This window comes from Cryptotermes secundus, unplaced genomic scaffold (assembly GCF_002891405.2).
Source record: "Cryptotermes secundus unplaced genomic scaffold, Csec_1.0 scaffold63, whole genome shotgun sequence".
NCBI lineage: Eukaryota > Metazoa > Arthropoda > Insecta > Blattodea > Kalotermitidae > Cryptotermes > Cryptotermes secundus.
Window position 1 is genome coordinate 212,134 of NW_019725836.1, and position 19,251 is coordinate 231,384.

At 43.5% G+C, this 19,251-nt stretch overlaps 1 protein-coding gene across 1 annotated transcript in view; it reads right to left on the reverse strand.

Annotated features, from left to right (window-relative positions):
* LOC111863506 (homeobox protein OTX1 B-like) overlaps window positions 1-19,251 on the reverse strand; it is a 128,534-nt gene that overhangs the window by 44,118 nt on the left and 65,165 nt on the right. Inside the window, exon 2 of the mRNA XM_023849861.2 lies at window positions 7,027-7,227. Coding sequence (XP_023705629.1) covers window positions 7,027-7,180 — 154 coding nt within the window. The 5' untranslated portion in view covers window positions 7,181-7,227. The remainder of the gene's footprint in view (window positions 1-7,026; window positions 7,228-19,251) is intronic.

The window sequence follows — 19,251 nt, forward strand, 5'->3', positions numbered from 1 at the left end:
AGAACCCGTCGACGTGTGTCCGAAAGGGACGGTAAGGGCGCAGTGGCCACAAGAGGAACCGCAAGAGGCTGCACTTAGTGTCACGTCACCACACGTCTTCTTGAAAAAGCGAACTACTCAAGTGTGTCAAGAAAATGGTGGCGGTAGATGCGTTTTGTTGACAAGAACAACAAACCTTGTTTGGACCTGGGGTCCCCTTCTTTTCTCTTTCAGCACCAACAAAAATAAGAGACATAACAGCCTTTCTGTAAAATAGTTTAGTTACTAAAGAAAATTACAGGTAAGAAACATGTGACGCGAACGCCCCTGCCGTTAAAGTGAAGTGTTGCTGTATATGCACCGCAGTGGGCAGGCAAACAGACCCCCCCCCACACCCCAAAAACAGAGCCAAGCTCGGAGCTAATCCCACTCAACAACGGGTTCGCACAGCGGTACGCTCCACACACGTACAAGGGTTCGAGTCTCGCCGGGGATACTGATTACACTGACTAACGTATATGCTCCTCGTCAGTCCATCCTGGTATCGCCTGGGTTAAACCACGACTGCCTCCTTCAAAATCCTCTCTAATTCATCGTCCATTCCACAATTTGACGCTACTGAGAGTGCCTGAGGGAGGTTTGGGTGCTCGCATTTTATGCCAATTCGACATTATTATTATTAAACATGTACCGAATATTAATAACGTCTCGCTTTATCCGCAAAGTTCGAAATAATTCGAATCCCACAAAAAATCGCCAAAGAAGCGCGTGTTTCAAAGCTTGTCCACAATTACGCACGCTCTTCAGGACGGCGGTAACAAATCGAAACCTGATTCAGGAGTAAATTAAGAGGAGACTGAACTCGGGTAATGCTTACTACCATTCAGTCCAGAACCTTTTGTCTTCTCATCAGCAGTCCAAAAACATAAAAATCAGAATATACAAAACTGTAATTTTGCCTGTGGTTCTCTATGGGTGTGAAACTTTGTCTCTGTCATTAAGGGAGGAACATAGACTGAGGGTGTTTGAGAACAGGGTTCTGAGGAGAATATTTGGACCTAGTCATGAGAGGACCGCACCATAGCTCAAGCGGTTAGTCGCTGGCTTCCCACCCCGGCGACCCGGGTTCGATCCCAGGTCTGGTCAAGTGGGATTTGTGGTGGACAAAGTGGCGCTGGAGCAGGTTTTCTCCGAGTACTTTGGTTTCCCCTGCAAATCTTCATTCCACCAATTGCTCCACAATCACCCTCACCTATCATCTGGGGCTGGTGCAATAGGCCAGAAGTGGCCGCAGTACAAGGGACTTAGTCCCACCCCACTAGAAATAAGAAAAAGAAGTAGTCATGAGTAGAAGAAATGTTTTGCAAATGCGAGCGTCCTTCCGATTTCGTCGTTTAACAAAATTGTCTATTAAAAATAAAAGTAGGCTGATGCAATCACTAAACTGTCTGTGTGTCTGTGTATTCCCCTAATAACTTTTCAATGTTTGAACCAATATTCATGAAACTTGGTATGTATATCATCGCACCTGAGCCCATCTCAACGGTGTGCTTCATAAATCCATCCCATCAGTATATGTGTCTCTATGGGTATCCCCTATCGTTGCTAGGGAACGGCTAGGTAAAAACTTTATCACGGCAACGAATACAGACACAAAAATAGAAGAATTGTTGGACGCATCGTTTTCTATGCTCATCGTGTGAGGAAAGTTGCGATCAATTCTTCCCAGAACTTCTTTTAAAATTAGGAAAACAGGCTAAAACTGGACTGCAGTTTGAGATTCATGAATTGTGCGATTTCTTTTCTGTATACTGGCAGACCACAATGGGGACACTGACACAGTGAAACACAACGACAAACTGAAAACAGCCGCAAAATGAATTTAACAACTAGCATGAAGTAAATAAGGACGTGCATGAGAGAAGCATGCGAAACAAATACAGTGCAGTGGGCTCACTCGAGGCTAGAATTCACCTGATGATGACCCAAAGAGGCCGAAACATGTTGTGAATATAAATTAGTAAAAATACATGTAAAACCAAGACAGTTTGAGGAGTGTGAACATTGACTTTAATGTGTAAATTTGTGTACTATGTAAAGGCCTACGGGCATTTTATTGATTTGAACTGTCATAGTATTAAAGTGCATTTTAGTGAACAACATATTCCTAATGTCTTTTTAAAGTTGTATTACTGACGGATACGTTAGTCCAAAACAGGATGATGTGTCAATACAACGGGATGCTGAAATATGCGTTCTCTTGTTCTCTGTTGCGATCTGTTTGTTATCGCGTGCGTCATTACAGCGATGTGTATATTCTTGTTGTAGTGGTCAGTGTTTGAAGTTGCGTCTGTTCGGCTGTGGTGATTTCACTGAGAGGCATTTAACGAATCGTCTATCACGTGTTGCGTTTACAAGACTATATTATATACATATGCCTACATAAAGAGCTTAAGTAATATTATAGAGCAAGATTGCTCAAATATAAATCTATGAAGTTATTTTTAATAACCTTAATAGTTTATATGTTTAACTCCTTAAAGCCCAGTTTTGACTATACACTATACACAATCTATTTGTGTGCTCCGTACTGTTCTCAAAATAAACAGCGACTGTTTCTCCAAACAGCATTAACCGGTTGGGTTTTGTATTGGAGACGTAATGTGTATATTATTAGGAAGTGTATTTGTGTGTTCCGTATGGTTCTCACAATAAACAGCGACTGTTTCCCTAAACAGCATTAACCGGTTGGGCTTTGTAGCGGAGATGTAATGTGTTTCCTGTGAGGTGCGGACTGAATCCTTTTATGTTATTTCGAAGAAATTCAACGTGATATTTGAGCTGACCACAATGGCCGTGCTGTCTAAGGAAGGCCAGTCCCAACATTCGCACCGGGAATTCGAATCAATTCGAAGTGTGGATGTGTGTCCGTAATCCTTGTGCGTGTATTGTGCTCTGTAGATATCAGCCTCATAAGAGGGCTGATCCCCTGTCCAAGGCGTCCTACCGACTCTCTATAATATCCATAGTTCCAGATGAATTCTGATGGGGAAAGGAGCAGAGGGGCTAATACGTCAATATTATGTTATTTTATGTTTTTATGGAATTTGTAACAAACCAAACAGTTATAGCGAAATAGGGCTTAAAGTTTTGAAAAAAAAATGGTCTGGACCTTGCGCTCTGGGAGCGTAACCCTATATGTCCCATGTTATAAAGAACTTGATTTACGATCCGCTTTCGGGAGCGCAATTAAGTCTTAAGTCCGAGATTGGCGTGTGCGGGCAGTCCCAACCCGTACGAAAATTTACGTCCAAGCTGAGGTTTCGTAAACCATAATTTCGTAATGCAAATTTATATTGCCCACAAGCTCAATTATGTAACTGGGAGTCACATTCCGGAGAGACAAAAAATAATGAACAGAGAACACAATTATATGTTATAAACGAAATATATAGGCAATGAAAATATATTAGATTACGCTGTAACCTTTGGAGTGCACCACAGTATTGTACTTAATCAACAAAGTTACCAGCAAAAGCTCTAAATTTTTAAACAATAAATTCTTACGCAAGATGACACAAGGTGAGGGAGTGAGTCGAACTAACAGGGTGGTTCTGCTTTCGTTTCTTCAGCTATCGTTCCCATGTGTCCGCTTTTGTTCGGAAAGGGTTTCGGATGATCGCTCTTGGATTAGAAGCCAAGCCGATTATATTCGCTTCATAATGAAGGTTAGTATGACCGAAATTTTGTAATGAGAGCACTGTTCTTATCGCGAAAGCAGCATGCATGTATGTACGCGTGAAGGTGCTGCACTGCACTGAACGCTTCTTTTATATTCTCAGTAGATAAATTCTTTAAATATGTACGTTAGTACCAATAAGAGGCATTATTTCCGTGACAAGCATTAACAGGGAAAATAAATGCAACAAACGGCACTCTTTGATTTCTATATAAACGCACAATCACATCATTATCAAAATGTAATGAAACCCTTTGAAGTTAATAACATCCCTGATCCTCTTAGAGAAGACTCAGGCTATTGAAGCGAATGTTGATTGTTCGTTGCTAAGGGTAACGAAAAAGTTGGAGGGGGAGGGACGAAGAGCAAACAAAAAGAACTGACTGTGTAGAAATGCAGAGTGCATGGAGCTGAGAATCAACTGCTCCAATCCGCGCAAGACGTGATGACGACAACGGCTCTGGAGCCACTGGAACCAATTAGAGATTCAGCACAAACGGAAAGATATATTGCACGTACGTAAAAGTAAAGTTGCAGGTAGTCACAGCGGTAGTTACGAAGACCCTTTGTCACTTGTTTTCACGCTGCTTTCTTGCTTCGCTTATTCTTCGATTCTGAAGATGGAGGCTGTATGTTCTTCCGAAACATATGCTGACTTTCATCTGACTACACGGCGCTAGATACCAGACGATTTCTTTTCTTGTTTCTTGGGGTGGGGTGAGACCGAGTCCACTTGGTACGTCGGCCACTATTAGCCTATTGTACCAGCCCCGGATGATAGATGAGTGTGGGGCGGTCGGTGGAGTGAGAATTGGCAAGGGAAACGAAGTACTCTGAGGAAACCTGCCCCAGAGCCACTTTGTCCACCACAAATCTCAGATGAACAGAGCCGGGCTCGAACCCGGGAAGCCAGCGACTAACCGCCTGAGCTATGTCGCGGCCTCTAAGTTGGAGATACATGACGTTCTTCCTAAACCAGACTACACGGCACCGCAGATCAGGCTGGCTCAAACAGTAAAGCATCTGACTTGTATTCATCATAACTTGTTGGAGTCTCGGTGCGGATTGAGACTCTTCGTGTTTCACCTCAGGTCCTCCAGACAAATGCTTCAGCTTTGTTCTACTTCTTTCATAACCCACCATTCGGAACCGGGATAGCTCTGTCAGTATAGTGACAGACTGCGGACTGGACGGCCGGGGTTCGATTCCCGACAAGAGCGAGATATTTTACTCTTCTTCACAGCGTCCAGAACGACACTGGCGCCCACCCAGCCTCCTATCCAGTGGGCACCTGGGGCTGTTTGCTCGGGAGTAAACGGCTGGGGCGTGAAGCTGTCCATTTACTTACATCTAATATTGAGGTTAAGAATAGTGGAGACATTCCTTCACCCCTCCATACGTCTTCATGGCATGGTGCTTAATTAAGCACATGGACAGCTTTGCTTTATGAATGGTACTGTTTTCTGGGATAGACAGTGGCATAGCTAAGACGGCCAATCGCCGGCTTCCCACAGTGGAGGCCCGGGTTCAGTCCCAAGTCACGTCATGTGGGATTTATGGTGGACAAAATGGCACTAGGGCAAGCTTCGATTTCCCCTGCCAATTCTCATTCCACCGATTCCTCCACACTCATCTATCATCTGGAGCTGGTACAATAGGCCAGTTAGTTGCCGACGTACCAAGTGGTCTTAGCCTCACCCCACCCCAAGGGTCCCTTACGTACACACAGAAAGAGGAGCTGGGAACTGCAATGCCGTTGAGATTTTGCATTCGAGTCTTTCCACCTCACGATATATTCCTCGAAACGTCGGTATTATAGTTCTACGACGTTACGTCCCAGAAGGTAGCAAATTATACCACACAAATTCTGTGTTTGGGGGACATAATGAGTGGAAGTCAACCGACGCTTCGGAAGAAAACACGTCGCCTACATCTTCAAGGTCGGAGAAAAATCCGAGCAAGAGACAAGTGTCAAAGCGAATGGCAAGTCATGTATAACACACAAAGCTCCAGAAATGTACGCAATGCATCTCTGTGAGTGCAGCTCCGACACTGCCCAACAGAAGCAGCCTCTCGGGAGGTTCTGATGGAGCCTCATGTAACGAGACAAGGCCGGAAAGTAAGAGCGACTCCACCTCCCTCCCTCAGCATTTGTTCATATCCCATTTTCATCGTGACGCCGTCCAGATCTACAATTGCCATTTGCCACTTCAGCATCTGCAGCCAGACTACACAGCGTTCGACAAGATGATAGGATGACAGATGAAGATTAATAAATTGTAAAGGATTTGGAAGGAAACTATCGTGGCCTAATTGAAGTACTCTGCCGGCATTTCCATGCAGGGACTGAGGAAAAGCACGAAAATCATCAGTCGCGTTAGCCGGCGTCCTAGCCGAGATTCGAAACGAGCACCTCCCGATCATAAGTTACCGACACAACGATCTGTTAGGACATGTTGTAGGAGGTGGTACATATGCTTACCACTGGCCAAGTAAGAGTTTTATATGAACCGGTTAATTGGTAACAGAGTTGTGTTTGCCGAAAGAAATGTTTTATGGTAGACAGTGAAAGGGATGGGTCCTTGCAGACGGCCTTGTGGAAGTGTTGGATTATTGGATTACCCACACAGCTCTACTCAGCGGAAGGAGAAGCCAACAAACGCCATCGCTCGGTGTCATGTGACCCCGGGCGCAGTGGTACCGCTATGGCTTCTGTCGTGCTGCCGCAGTGCCGACGGGGGAAGCGAGACTGACGGGCATATCCGTCTCGCCTGTTTTGGAGCTGCATCATACTTCTCGTGACTATACAGTGATCCGTTTCGCCTGTATTGGAGCTGCATTACACGTCTCGTCATTATACAGGGTGATCCGTTTAGAACCTGCAGGGTCTTGTGTCTACGATAGCTGAACCATACTCCATTTCGGTTCTCCTTTCATCATTTACAGATCTCGCGTCATATCTCAATAAATTAAAAAAAATAAGGGATTCAAACATGAAATAATTGCCCTTCTGTAACTGACTAGACCCAGAGGCATGTCTTCTAGGCTGGATCACAGCTAACCTGGCACCTCTACAGCAATTCTTTTCGGACCAGTTAATTTCCAACTATCTAAATAAGTTTCTTGTTAACATCGGCCACGACAAGTGGATATAACTCTGTATACTGTGTCTGTAATATGCTCCGGGACGCGTGTTCATCAGGTAGTGATAATGGTCGTCACACCATTACGAACTTAGCAAACTGAGACCCAAGAGACCGTATCTTCCTACTCAGGGCGTTAAGTGCCCGTCACAGGACACCACTCACCTTGCGGGAACCCCACGGCTGGATGGACAGGCTCTAGCGCGTGAGGCAAGCCGAAGGGCCCCGCCAGTCCAGGGACCTGCACGCCGTGGTGAGGGGGGTGGAACTGGTGGTGAGATGGCACGGGTGGCGCCGTCGACTTGAGGTAGCCAGCCATATGGTGGCTGAAGCGGCACGGGAAATCCAGTACGGAGCCACTCAAATCTGCACATATGTAAGGAATCCAGTAAGGCTCTCCAGGAATGAAAGAAATCCAACAGGACTAAAATTCAAATCTTCAGGAATCAAACAAATACAACACGGCTCACAATAAAGTCTGCAGGGATCATACAACCAGGTTCGCAGTCAAATCTGCAGGGATCAATGCAGGGATCAAACAAAAACAAGGGAGGCTAACAAATCTGCAGGAATAAAAAAATACAACAAGGCTCGCAATCAAATCTTCAGGGATCAAACAAATAAAAGAAGGCTCGCAGTCAAATCTGCAGGGATCAAACAAATACAAGGCTCGTAATCAAATCTGCAGGAATCAAAAATACAGCAAAGCTCACAATCAATTATGCAGGGACCAACAAATAAAACAAGGCTTGCAATCATATCTGCAGGGATCGAACAAATTCTGTAGGAAACATACTCAAATCTGCATGGATAAACAGTCTGTTAAGGCTCACTCAACTCTGCAGAAATCAAACAAATTAAGTAAGAACCACAATCAAATTTGTAAGAATAAAAAATACAGCAAGGCTCACAATCAAATCCGCAGGGATCAAACAAGTAAAACAATGGTCGGAATCAAATCTGCAAGGATCAAACAAATACAACAAGGCTCGCAATCAAATATGCAGAAATCAAACAAATTAATTAATAATCACAATCAAACATGCAGGTATAAACAATTGTAACAAGTCTCACATTCAAGTTTGCAAAAATGAAAAAATACATGTCTCAACGTTCAAATGTGCAGGAATCGAAACAAATTAAAATACTCTGACCGAGATCTGCATGGATAAAGATACCTAGATATATGTATCTTCTCTGCAACTGTTTGCATTTCTTGCCCAGCAGAGTAACCAGGTTCTCTGTTTCTCCAATGAAGTGTAACCAGCATTTTTTTCGTGATATGGTTCACGACCCTGTCAATAGCTCAGGATACGTAGTGTCGAATGTTTGGATCATTCACGAATAGTGAATTCGAAAGGATCTGGAAGGAAGAAGTCTTGATCCAATCAGGTTCTCAAGGTGCTGAGGAGAGCCGCGAGAAACACTAATCAGAAAATGAAATATCCCGTTGTTTACCAAAACCGATGAACCTAAGTTTCGACAGTGAACTTGTTATTTGTGAGGTTTGATCACTGAACCTCACATGATCTACCCACAATCCAATCATGCTTAAGGAGACTTGAACAAAATATATAATCTGACCTTAATCTTACGGCCGCAGAATGTTAAGCTTCACATCCGGTAAGGGTTGTGATGTAGGTTGAGGTGGGGAGATCGGGGAGGTCGCTGCAGATGCCAGAAAGGATAGGACGAGAAGGCACAATACAGATAACATAAAATAGCCCAGGAAAGAAAGGAATATAAAGGGAGACGTCAGAAGGAAGCCGACATGTTCCCCGCCGTCTACTTGACCAGTTTCGTAAACCGAGCCTGTAATTTTGAAGACAAGTGAGTGTGAACGCAGCGCTGAAAGTGATGGGAAGTNGGGGGGGGGGGGGGGGGTGCGTTGAGAAGTAACAACAACAAAACGCAGCCATGCGACAAACCGAGAGACTTGTTGCCAGAAACAGGTTCAGCGAATGGACACAAATCAGCATTCTCGAATTTTCCAAATAAATGGTGAGAGAGGGGGGGTTGTTCCTTTTTCAATACAATGTTACAAGAAACTCAAATTCTGTTTAGTTGTGTTATTTCATGCCTTAAGAATTCTAAAGGCGGATACTTAAATGAAATTCTAGAAAGGGCAGGAGCACAAATACGTTGTCACATCATGAAGAGTACCCAGAGGTACCAAAACACTTCGGAAGCATTTCGGCAGATAAGTCTCTTCTCCAACTGTCTATGTTCACTCCAGCCTCTACTGTAAACTGAGAATTCAACAAGCGAAGGAATTTGCATTGACCCCGTGGACATAAGCATTCTTGTTTGTAAATAAGTACAAATTTTCTTCGGGAGGCTTCCAGCAGTTAGACTATACAGCCATAAATATTAACGTCATTAAATAATGAACTGTAAAGGGTTTGGGAGGAAACAATCATGACCTTAACAACGTACCAACCCGGCATTTGCCAGAAGGAACTAAGGAAAACCACGAAACCCCTCAGTCAGTGCAATCAGTGTCTTGGCCAAAACCCGAACCGAGGACTTGTGTAGGGCGTTACTACTTAACGGATCTGTTCGGCAATGTGGAGTTAAATGCCATCTGATCATGACATGGGGGAGTAGAGGTGTGGCTCCACCACTGCTTACCTCGACGCTAGACGGAGGTGAGTAGTCAGCTTCACGCCCCGGCCACTTTACCCCCACACCCACTTGATAGGAGGCTGGCTGGGTCCCATAGCCGGTCTGGACATCGTAAAAAAGAAATATATTGCCTTTGTCGGGAATCGAACCCAGATTCCTCAGTCGTCCAACCCTTGAGCTAGACACTGTACCGACTGAGCCCTCCCGGCCCAAAGCCAAATGAGTGCTTGCGCCGAGCACGAGTTGGCGATTACAAGGGCTTACGTGGCTGAATACATAAGTGGGGCTGTCCTCGTCACTGCAATTCCCACTTACAAACCCCTTCTTAACTCACACGAATAAACCTCAATTTTTCGAAGTGTGTGTTATCCCTTCTTTGAGGCTCGGCTACTCCACTCTATGATACTGAGAAGGAAAGTAATCATGTCCCAAACATGAGTGTGCTTAAGCAATAAAACATGATTGTGTTTAAAAGACATAAAGTGATTTTGCTTAAGAAATTCACCATGTTTGTGCTTAAGCAAAAAACACGATCGTGCTTAAGCAATGAAACATGATTGTGTTTAAACGAAATAAAGTGATTTTGCTTAAGAAATTCACCATGTTTATGCTTAAGCAATATAACACGATCGTGCTAAAGCAATATAACATGTTTGTGTTTAAACGACACAAAGTGATTTTGCTTAAGAAATACAACACGATCGTGCTAAAGCAATAAAACATGATTGCGTTTAAACGACATAAAGTGATTTTGCTTAAGAAATTCACCATGTTTGTGCTTAAGCAATATAACATGTTTGTTTAAACGACATAAATTGATTTTGCTTAAGAAATTCACCATGTTTGTGCTAAAGCAATATAACATGTTTATGTTTAAACGACATAACGTGATTTTGCTTAAGAAATTCAACATATTTGTGTTTAAACAACATGTTTGTGAGTAATCATTACAACATATTTGTGCTTAAATAATATAACACGTTTGTATTTAAGCAATAAAACATATTTGCGCTTAAGAGATATCAAATGATTGCGGTTAAGGAATATAATACTTTTGTGATTAAGTAATGCAACATGTTTGAACTTAAGCAATAGTGTGTTCCTACTAAAGCGGTGCAGTACATTTGTACTTAAGCAATATCTATATGTGATTAAGGAGTAAAACATCTTCTGATGGAGTGTGACCGCTGTGTAGCTCTGTTGCAGTATGTTAATGACACAGTTAAGATCCCTGATGATGTCAACGACTCTCAGAAACAGGTTTGCCACAAAGTCGTGTTCGTCGAACAAACCCTTTTCTACTGCCCCTAGTGAGTACACTGCATAGGGTGGGCCGATAGCCCTCTTTCTATCTACAGACTTCCTGCTACAGCGATTTCCTTGAAGATTTTAAGACATTTTCCAGTTTTGCTAGAAACCGTAGTTTCATTATCTTGTTCACAGCAGTCAACACATAGAGGCTATCCTAAGCCATCTGATTCCCATCCCACAATCATAGCCTGTTTCTCCGCGATGAATTGAATTGCAGAGAAATTACTGATCTACGCCTGGATATCTAAAGCGGTCTGATGCCCTCAAGTTTTCGGAACGGAATTTTGTAAACTATACTCGTATATATCTTATATTTCATCATAACTGATATACTCATCTTAAAAATATTAGGTAAAAAATGTGAAATATGCTTCCTCATGAAGCAGGCCTGCGTCCGGTTACCTTCAGGTTTCTACTGTTATCTGTCCTAGCTCAGTCGTAAAAATTTCTTCTAACCACCCTGTTCTCAAAAACGCCGAAGTGTGTTCTTACACCTAGTTTCCCATTTACCTTCTCCTAATAAAAAAGATCAGCTTCCGAAGTTTATTCGCGTAATACGTTGAAGCTGTTACACACTCATCTTGAAGAAGGAAACTGAAATGTACGCAGAAACGTTTCAAGATATCCTAACCTGCGCTATATCACAATCTAGCCTTGTGCCCTTGGAGTGAGACATCGAGTGAACTGGTGTAGCGGCAAAGACTCTTTTGTTCTAGACGTACTCGGTTCGAATATCGGCCGAGACACGGGCTATTCTCCATGGTTTCACTCAGTTCCTCTTACCGCGTCCATACTTTCCCGTTCAGTATTCACTAATCACACCAAGTTTTGACAGAGACGAAACGGCAAGCCGCAAATAACTGGTATGAGAGACCAGGCTTAGCACCCGTAAAGGAACAACAGGTGAAATTGTAATTTGACTTCAATATTAACTGCTCTAAACGTCGAATCATTATGCGCCTACCTGGCTCAAGATTGCAAACACAGCTTCAAACTTGTGGCCACACTCACTCGGGAAGTTTGGGTGCACCACTCAGCCGGCACACTGGGGCTTAACTGCCGGGAGACAGGTGAACAAACCAAGAGGGCCAAACTATTTCCTTGCTTTGTCCGTCATCATGTCAATTATTTAGGTTTTACGGTGAGGTGGGGAAGGTTCTGTTCCCGTTAATGAGAATCGTCCCAACCATGACAGAAGCAGCCCCACCCGGGAGGCCATTGCGAGTTTCAGAGAGCCACAACTGACACACACGGAGCGGGTTGACAGAGCGGAAAAACGCTACACCACTGTAATTCAAACTGTGGTCCGCAGTACTACACAAGGTCAGTATTAGGCACATATAACACCCAACACGTAAAATAATTTAAGAAAAGAATGTAATGACCCATCTTTTAAAACTTACTTTACGGCTTTAGAGCACTATATGCACCACCTGCTTATGCATAAATGAACCCTGCATTCTGCCCTCACACCGTATTTGTGTCTTCCATACTATTCTCACAATAAACAGCTACTGTTTCCCCAAACAACATTAACCGGTTGGGCTTTGCAGCGGAGATGTAATGTGTTTCCTGTGAGGCATGGACAGAATTCTTGTATATCATGTGGAAGTGTATTTGTTTGTTCCGTATGGTTCTCACAATAAACAGTGACTGTTTCACCAAACAGCATTAACCGGTTGAGCTTTGTAGCACAGGCGTAATGTGTTTCCTGTGAGGTACGGACTGAATTCTTGTATATTATTTCGAAGTGTAACTGTGTGTTCAGTTGAATTAGTTTATGAAAACTGTAACTATTTTTTCTACATATTATCATACACAAAACCAATTTCATGCCGTTCACTGCTAAGGGGAATGTTACTTTGAGCGGTGTGCGCGTGCGCAGACCGACCATGTTACTGTCCACATTTACCGGGACGGTTATATTCGGCGATGGTCGGCTCGCATTTCGGACGGGATTATGGCTATCCACACAGAAGTTTCTTTTGGTTTCGTCCATTCCTCCAACATAATGTACGGATGAGGCCATACCGGTTCCTTCCAAATCCTTTCCAATTCATTATTCATGTGTCGCTCTACCCCCAGACGCTGTTCTGTAGGTACTGAAATGTTGCTTGCGCCCTTCCACTTAGCGAAGCCTCACGCCATATAATGAGAAAGGTTATGAAAGCTCTAATTTTACAGACACGTCAAGCAAAACTTACACTCTGTCAAGTGACACAGTTTAACTGCAGTCTATTAAGATTAGGCTTAATATCTATTGTTGTGCTTAATAGTTGCGTATTTACCGAGCCGTTGCCTAGCAACAGTGATCCCTTTTGGCCACACTATTCTGGCTTTCAGGCGTCGTGACTCATTGTATTAAAAAGTTGTTGTCTACGGTGTTTTCTGTGCTTTCCGTATCATATCAAATATATTTTAGTGAAAGTAAATTATGCATATAATTGCATTTTTTACGTATATATTTTTGTGACGCTGGAATGAGTGCATTATAGTAATTTTTTCTTGCTAACGTTGGGATGGCCAGCGCCGCATGTCTGACATGCAGCCCTCTCAACGGTAACATCAAAATTTCGCCCTAATATAACCTTCCAAACATTAGCTAAAATGTTATTATAATGCACCCCTTCCAGCGTTATAAAAATATGTAAAAAGAATCCGATTATATGCTCTACCTATACCAGAAGGACAAACGGGCACTGCCTGGGAACCTTCAAAATCGGAGATATAGTTTCTTACCCNACGCCATTGGTTGTTCCAAGAAAATCTTGTTTCAAAATAAAGTACGTTAAAAATATTTCCATCTTTATGGACGCTGTGCTTCGGGGATATGATCATTACGGGGCAGATACTTGTATCCGTGTACTGATGGAAAACATGCCCTCACAGCGGTTTGAAGTCGGGCAGCCCTGGACTGTATTATTAGTTAATTATGCGCAACTGAGATGCCAAAGTACATGATTTATATCCTGTGTTGCTTAAGTAAAACCAATAACGGGAAATCGCGGGTCTGTGCTGTAACGATTCGAGAGTGACGATAGGCCCTGCGTGTACTAATGCAGTCTGAGTGAGCAGACAAGCAGTAAGACCAACTGAAAACGTAAGCTGTAAACTTGTAATTGCTTAAAGCACAATGGTAACTATATGTACCACCATGTTCATCACTGCAAAACACCGCATTTTGCCCTGCTCAGCGTATTTAGTCTACGAGTTCCCCTGAACCGCTGTAAGTGGTTGTCCTTCGTAATTGTCACAGAATGGGTTTTCTCTGAGGTAGGAACTAAAGTTTTTGATCGTCGTTCCTTTTGCAGGATGAAACAGGTCAGAACCACTGGACTAGACTATATTAAATTTGATATTGGAGGCTTTTATGGAAAATTTGTAAGTAATTTTACGTTTCATTTTTGATGTATCAATTTTAACGGCCCTTCACATGAAAATCTTTGCGTTTCTCCCCTCAACCTGAGCTGAACTCGCTAAGTAGGTCACGCATCGGGTGAAGAAGTGACTCGAACATGCGCTGTTACATCAATCTTGCGATTGTCGATATAACTAAACAGAAGTGACGCCACTTGTCGAGAAAACTAATCAAAAGCTACGCTACCTGCTGAGATAACTAAAAAAACGAGGCCACCCGTCGATGTAACTAAACAAAACCGACGCCACAAGTGAAGATATCAAGAGAACAGCGACGCTACCCGCATACTTCCGAATCTGCATATGAAGCAATCAGCCACAGTCGCAGTTAGGAAGGGGAGAACAAAAGAAGACTTTTGTTGTGTTTTGACTGCTTTCAAATCAGATTTGTTTTGACCTCTCAGCTAAAACAGTGCCCTGCTGTAACATGATTCTCAGGCATATGTTAATTAATTTATACAAGGTTTGACGGTTGTCCCGGGTTCGATTTCCGGCAGTGCAAGTTCTTTCTCTTCTCCACGGTGTCCAGACCAGATATAGGGCCCAAAAAGCCTCCTTTCCAACGGGAAACGGGGTCTCTTTCTCCGGGGGTAAATCAGCAAGGGTGTGAAGCTGACCGCTCACATCCATCCGGTGTCGAATTCAGGAATGGTGGAGATGTATCTCCACTCACACGTACATTTTCATGGCATAGTGCTTAAATAAATTAAGCACAGGGACAATATGATGATGAATTGGAGATTTATTGCAAAGGAAGCGGTCGTTGCCTGATATAGGCCTTATACCGGCTTGGTACAAGTCACTATTCCCTCTGTCACTATCCAAGCATTGACTTAAGAAGCACCTTCCAATGCAGCAAGTAAAAAAGTAAAGTAAATGTTTCCCTCTAACAGGCCGTAGATGCCCATAGGGTTGTGGGATGTTGAGGCTCCCACATTTCATTTTCTTTATGCAATCGGTTCACAGATGGCGGTGAGGTTTTAACCTTACATGCCAACCGACCTTTACCCCCAGGAAGATTCCTGGTACTCATTTCTGTTAGAGGCTCAGTCAACCCCAAGGTCATCCTGGCGGCTGTAAGGATTAGGTCAATTGAAAACCCTACGACCTTCCGACTTGTAGTATAGTGCCTCAACAGACTACGCTACTGAGTAAATAAATGCTTATATTGATAAATATGCTTCGGCATTTCGCCCACCTTCAGGGGTGGCAAACCAATTATTAAGAGGAATCATTTTTACAGTCTGATTACCAACTTTGTTGCCTAAAATTATTTGCATCTCTGCCATATTTCTACACCTGAGACGTCATAAGAGCGCCACGTGTCCTGATAACGCGGCAAGCAATTACTGGGGTTTGGATTAAATGAATCGATTTATTGGCCAATTTCACCAGGGAACGACAGAGACTTGTAACAGATTAAAATTACTTTAGGATACAAAACAAGGCCTTCCACGTCTGCTAGCTTGAACGATGTCTGCCTCTCGAAAGCAAGCCACTTCACTTCTGGCTTCTGAAGTGGCCTCCATTATCCCTGCTAGGCTGCTGGGGTAGTAGGCACCCCATTCAACAGTTTCGGTTTCCATTTCCGCGGTAAAAGTCTGCCTATGTACGCGTTGTCACGTGAACACGTTGCATTCACTTTCCTTATTGTAGTAGAAAAGTGACTACCGAGCCGTTGTCTAGTAATGGACGACCGCTCTGAATCCGATATTTTGGCTTTTATGCGGCATGTCACTATAACAAAGCATTTATTAATTAAATGTCGAAAAGTTCAGTAAAATGTCATCACTTTAATATTTTAAGTATATAGGTTTTCATGAACTGCCTGTTCAACTACGCCCTGTGGCATTATCGATTGGCAGAAGATATATGTTACATGATGTTGTTAGGTTGATTCAGGTTTATAAATATCAGTTTTAATATTATCTTCTTATGTAAACCTCCAGAGCTATATCTTCCCTCCAGGTAATCCATTAAAAATTCACATTGAAAATTTAGGCATCTTGTGTTTTATCAGATGTGAATATTGTGATACCCGTGGTCACGGGTGATGTGCCGCCATATATTTAGCTTGGAACTAGCTGCAACTCGAAGTATGGCAGACATTTTTATTTATCTAAAGGGTAAAGAGCAACAGGTGCATTATTTATTTGCTTAATTAAGTATCAAGCCATGAAAATGTATGGAGTGGAGGTATAGCTCCACTGTCCTCGACCTCGGCGCTAGGTGGAGATGAGTTGTCATTATTCGAGGGTAAACAGATCAAGGCATCAAATGAATGCTGCGCAAACAGAAAAAAAATGTTATCCCTGCCGGGAATCGAACCCCGGTTGATCAGATCACGCAAATTTTCGGTTCGAAGGATCTGCATTGCTGCTTTCTGTTCGGGAAGTTCCGTGTTCAAATCCCGGCCCAGAGACTGACATATCCGGACGCATGCTGAGAAGTGGGCTGGGATAGTAGGTCTTATCAGGTCACCATCGTTTCCTTCCGAATCCTTGCATTTAATTAATCATTAGAAGTGCCATATAGGATACAGCCGGTTAAAACTTCCCTTTATGATACTGCACCCAGGGGACAATCAAAGTGGGTCGCGTGTATAAACGCGGGGGGTTGTAAAGAGATTGACTTGAGGGCAGACAACAGCGTTTAATGACGGGAGAGACATGCTACTGACATACTGGAAAACGTTAGCCCGTAATTGGTACCCTCTGCTCTTCAGACAGAAAGTCATGTCGCAGGTGAGGTCTATACAAACAGTACAGTTCGGGAGGGCGGTAGTGCAGCTTCCTACAATACCATTCAGTTTCCACCAATGGGGGTAAACACAGGTTTTTACTACCGACTCCACCTCCAAACTTCTGTGGGCACGCCTCTCGTATTCTATTGGTCAAAATAACAGTCCTGACATATCCCTGGAGAAGGGAGAACAAAAAGAAAAATGTGTTAAGCTGGGTGCGTTGCGCAACCCGACAGCCATGTATGGTGCTGCCATCTCGTTAGACCGGTTACAATCGATACTTGGAGGCCGCCTGCTTCTGCCCTGGCGACTTGCGTTCTGACAGGCAGAACACCATTAAGTTATTCCTACTGGCATCTGGGATGTTCCGCCGTGTAGTCTGGTATAATCGTGCAGACGTTACCGAAAAAAGAAGTTTCTGCATCATCGGCAAGGTAGGAGAGTGGGCGTCGAAGGTGTAGAGTCTACGAAAAAATTTCGGAATAACCTTCTGCATCCATCTTCACGGTACAAGCATGATATATGTTATCATGTAACAAGCTGTCTACCTGGCTGCAAGGTACCGCATCCAAAAGACATGAAGCACGGCGTCACGGGACCCGACGTCACGAGACGTGAGCACAGAGCCCACTCTCGACGTGCAAGGCAGCTCAAAGCTCGGCAATAGGTGGAGATAAGTAGTCAGCTTAACGCCCCGGACACCTTTACCGAAGCAGGAATATCCCCCGGTAAAAGGTAAATTTATCCCTGTAACAGGCCGCGGAGGCCCATAGGGTTGTGAGACGTAGAGGCGCCCACATTTTCTAGACAATCGGCTCACAGATAGCGGTGAGGTTATCAGCCTTACGAACCGGACCTCCTTTACCCCCAGGAACATTCCTGGTACTCATTTCTGTTAAGAGGTTGAGTCGAATCCTGGGCCATAGTGCGGCTGGAAGAATTGGGTCAATTGAAAAACACAATTAACTCATACGAAATCGGCTGGTAGCATAGTGCCTAAACCAACCACGCTACCGCGTGCCCCACTCAATATTCCAACGGATAGCGACGTATCTCATCCTGCAGTTGTCACTTTGGCGCTGCAGTCGTTAACGATTCATTGTGTAGGCGCAACTTCTTGTCATTATAGCAGACGGTTCCTGTGCTATATTGCCACTGTTTTGTAAATACTATCATGTGTTTCAGTGTGACTAAAACGGGGTTTGATTTGGAAATCATATTTACTGGACTTCATCATCATCAGTAATCTGTCAGACGACAGGTCCACTTACTGAATTAAACAACAAATAACTACGACAATTTCCCTGAGTTACACACTCCATTGATCATTATAACTACAGTACATATAAAAGTATTCTCAGTCTTCGCTAGCCGTTGCTTGGTAGCGGCTTCAACGTGGACGTTCCCCTTCCTCTGGGTTCTTGAATTGTCCCCGGTTTCAGCAACCACCTTCTTACTTCTCACAACTGCAACTTTCAATTGACAAACTACTAGTCCTCGTTACATAGTCAGGGCGCCAACCGCACAGGAAACGTGTCTTACATTGTTGGGTACTCTCTCGTTGCCTGGGAATATACGTGTCCACATAGCTCTTCCCTAGAAACGGCCGTTGTACTGTCGTCTGTTTGCACAGCTGCTATTTGGCGATGTGCCTACATGTCAAAATATTTTTGTAAATGTTTATCTTTACAAGGAAGTGACGACGTAGGGCACCAGCAGTCTACAAGCATGACAAGACTGACCCTGAGAATTAGACGTTTAAATCTTTTAGGATAATTTGCTGATGACCCAAGAGAATTTCCTGGACCGATACATCCACTTCCCTCCTTCGCCTTCACGGCTGTGTTTGCTTAGTTCCACACAGGAACGTCGCCGCTTTTACCTACAGGGTTCAGGATAGAAGAACAATTTTTCTAACACTTACAGTATCTCGAATATTTCCAGTTCTCTTTCAATTTTAATTTCTTACCAAAAAATCAAGAAACGGGCAAGATGTTTGGTTGCCCCCCCACCTCAGGTTTGGTTGTGATGCTGTGTGTTCATCTACATAAATTTAGTAGCCCTTTAAGACACGATGGTTACTGTATGTAAGTATCGCCAACTGAATCATCCAAGAATTTACATTCTGCCCACACAGTGTGTTCGTGTTTTCCTTATGGTTCTCACAATAAACAGCGGCTGTTTCCCCAGACAGCATTAATCGGTTGGGCTTTCTAGTGGAGACGTAATATATTTCCTGTGAGGTACGAACTGAATCCTTATATATTATTTGGAGTGTATTCGTGTTTTCCTTA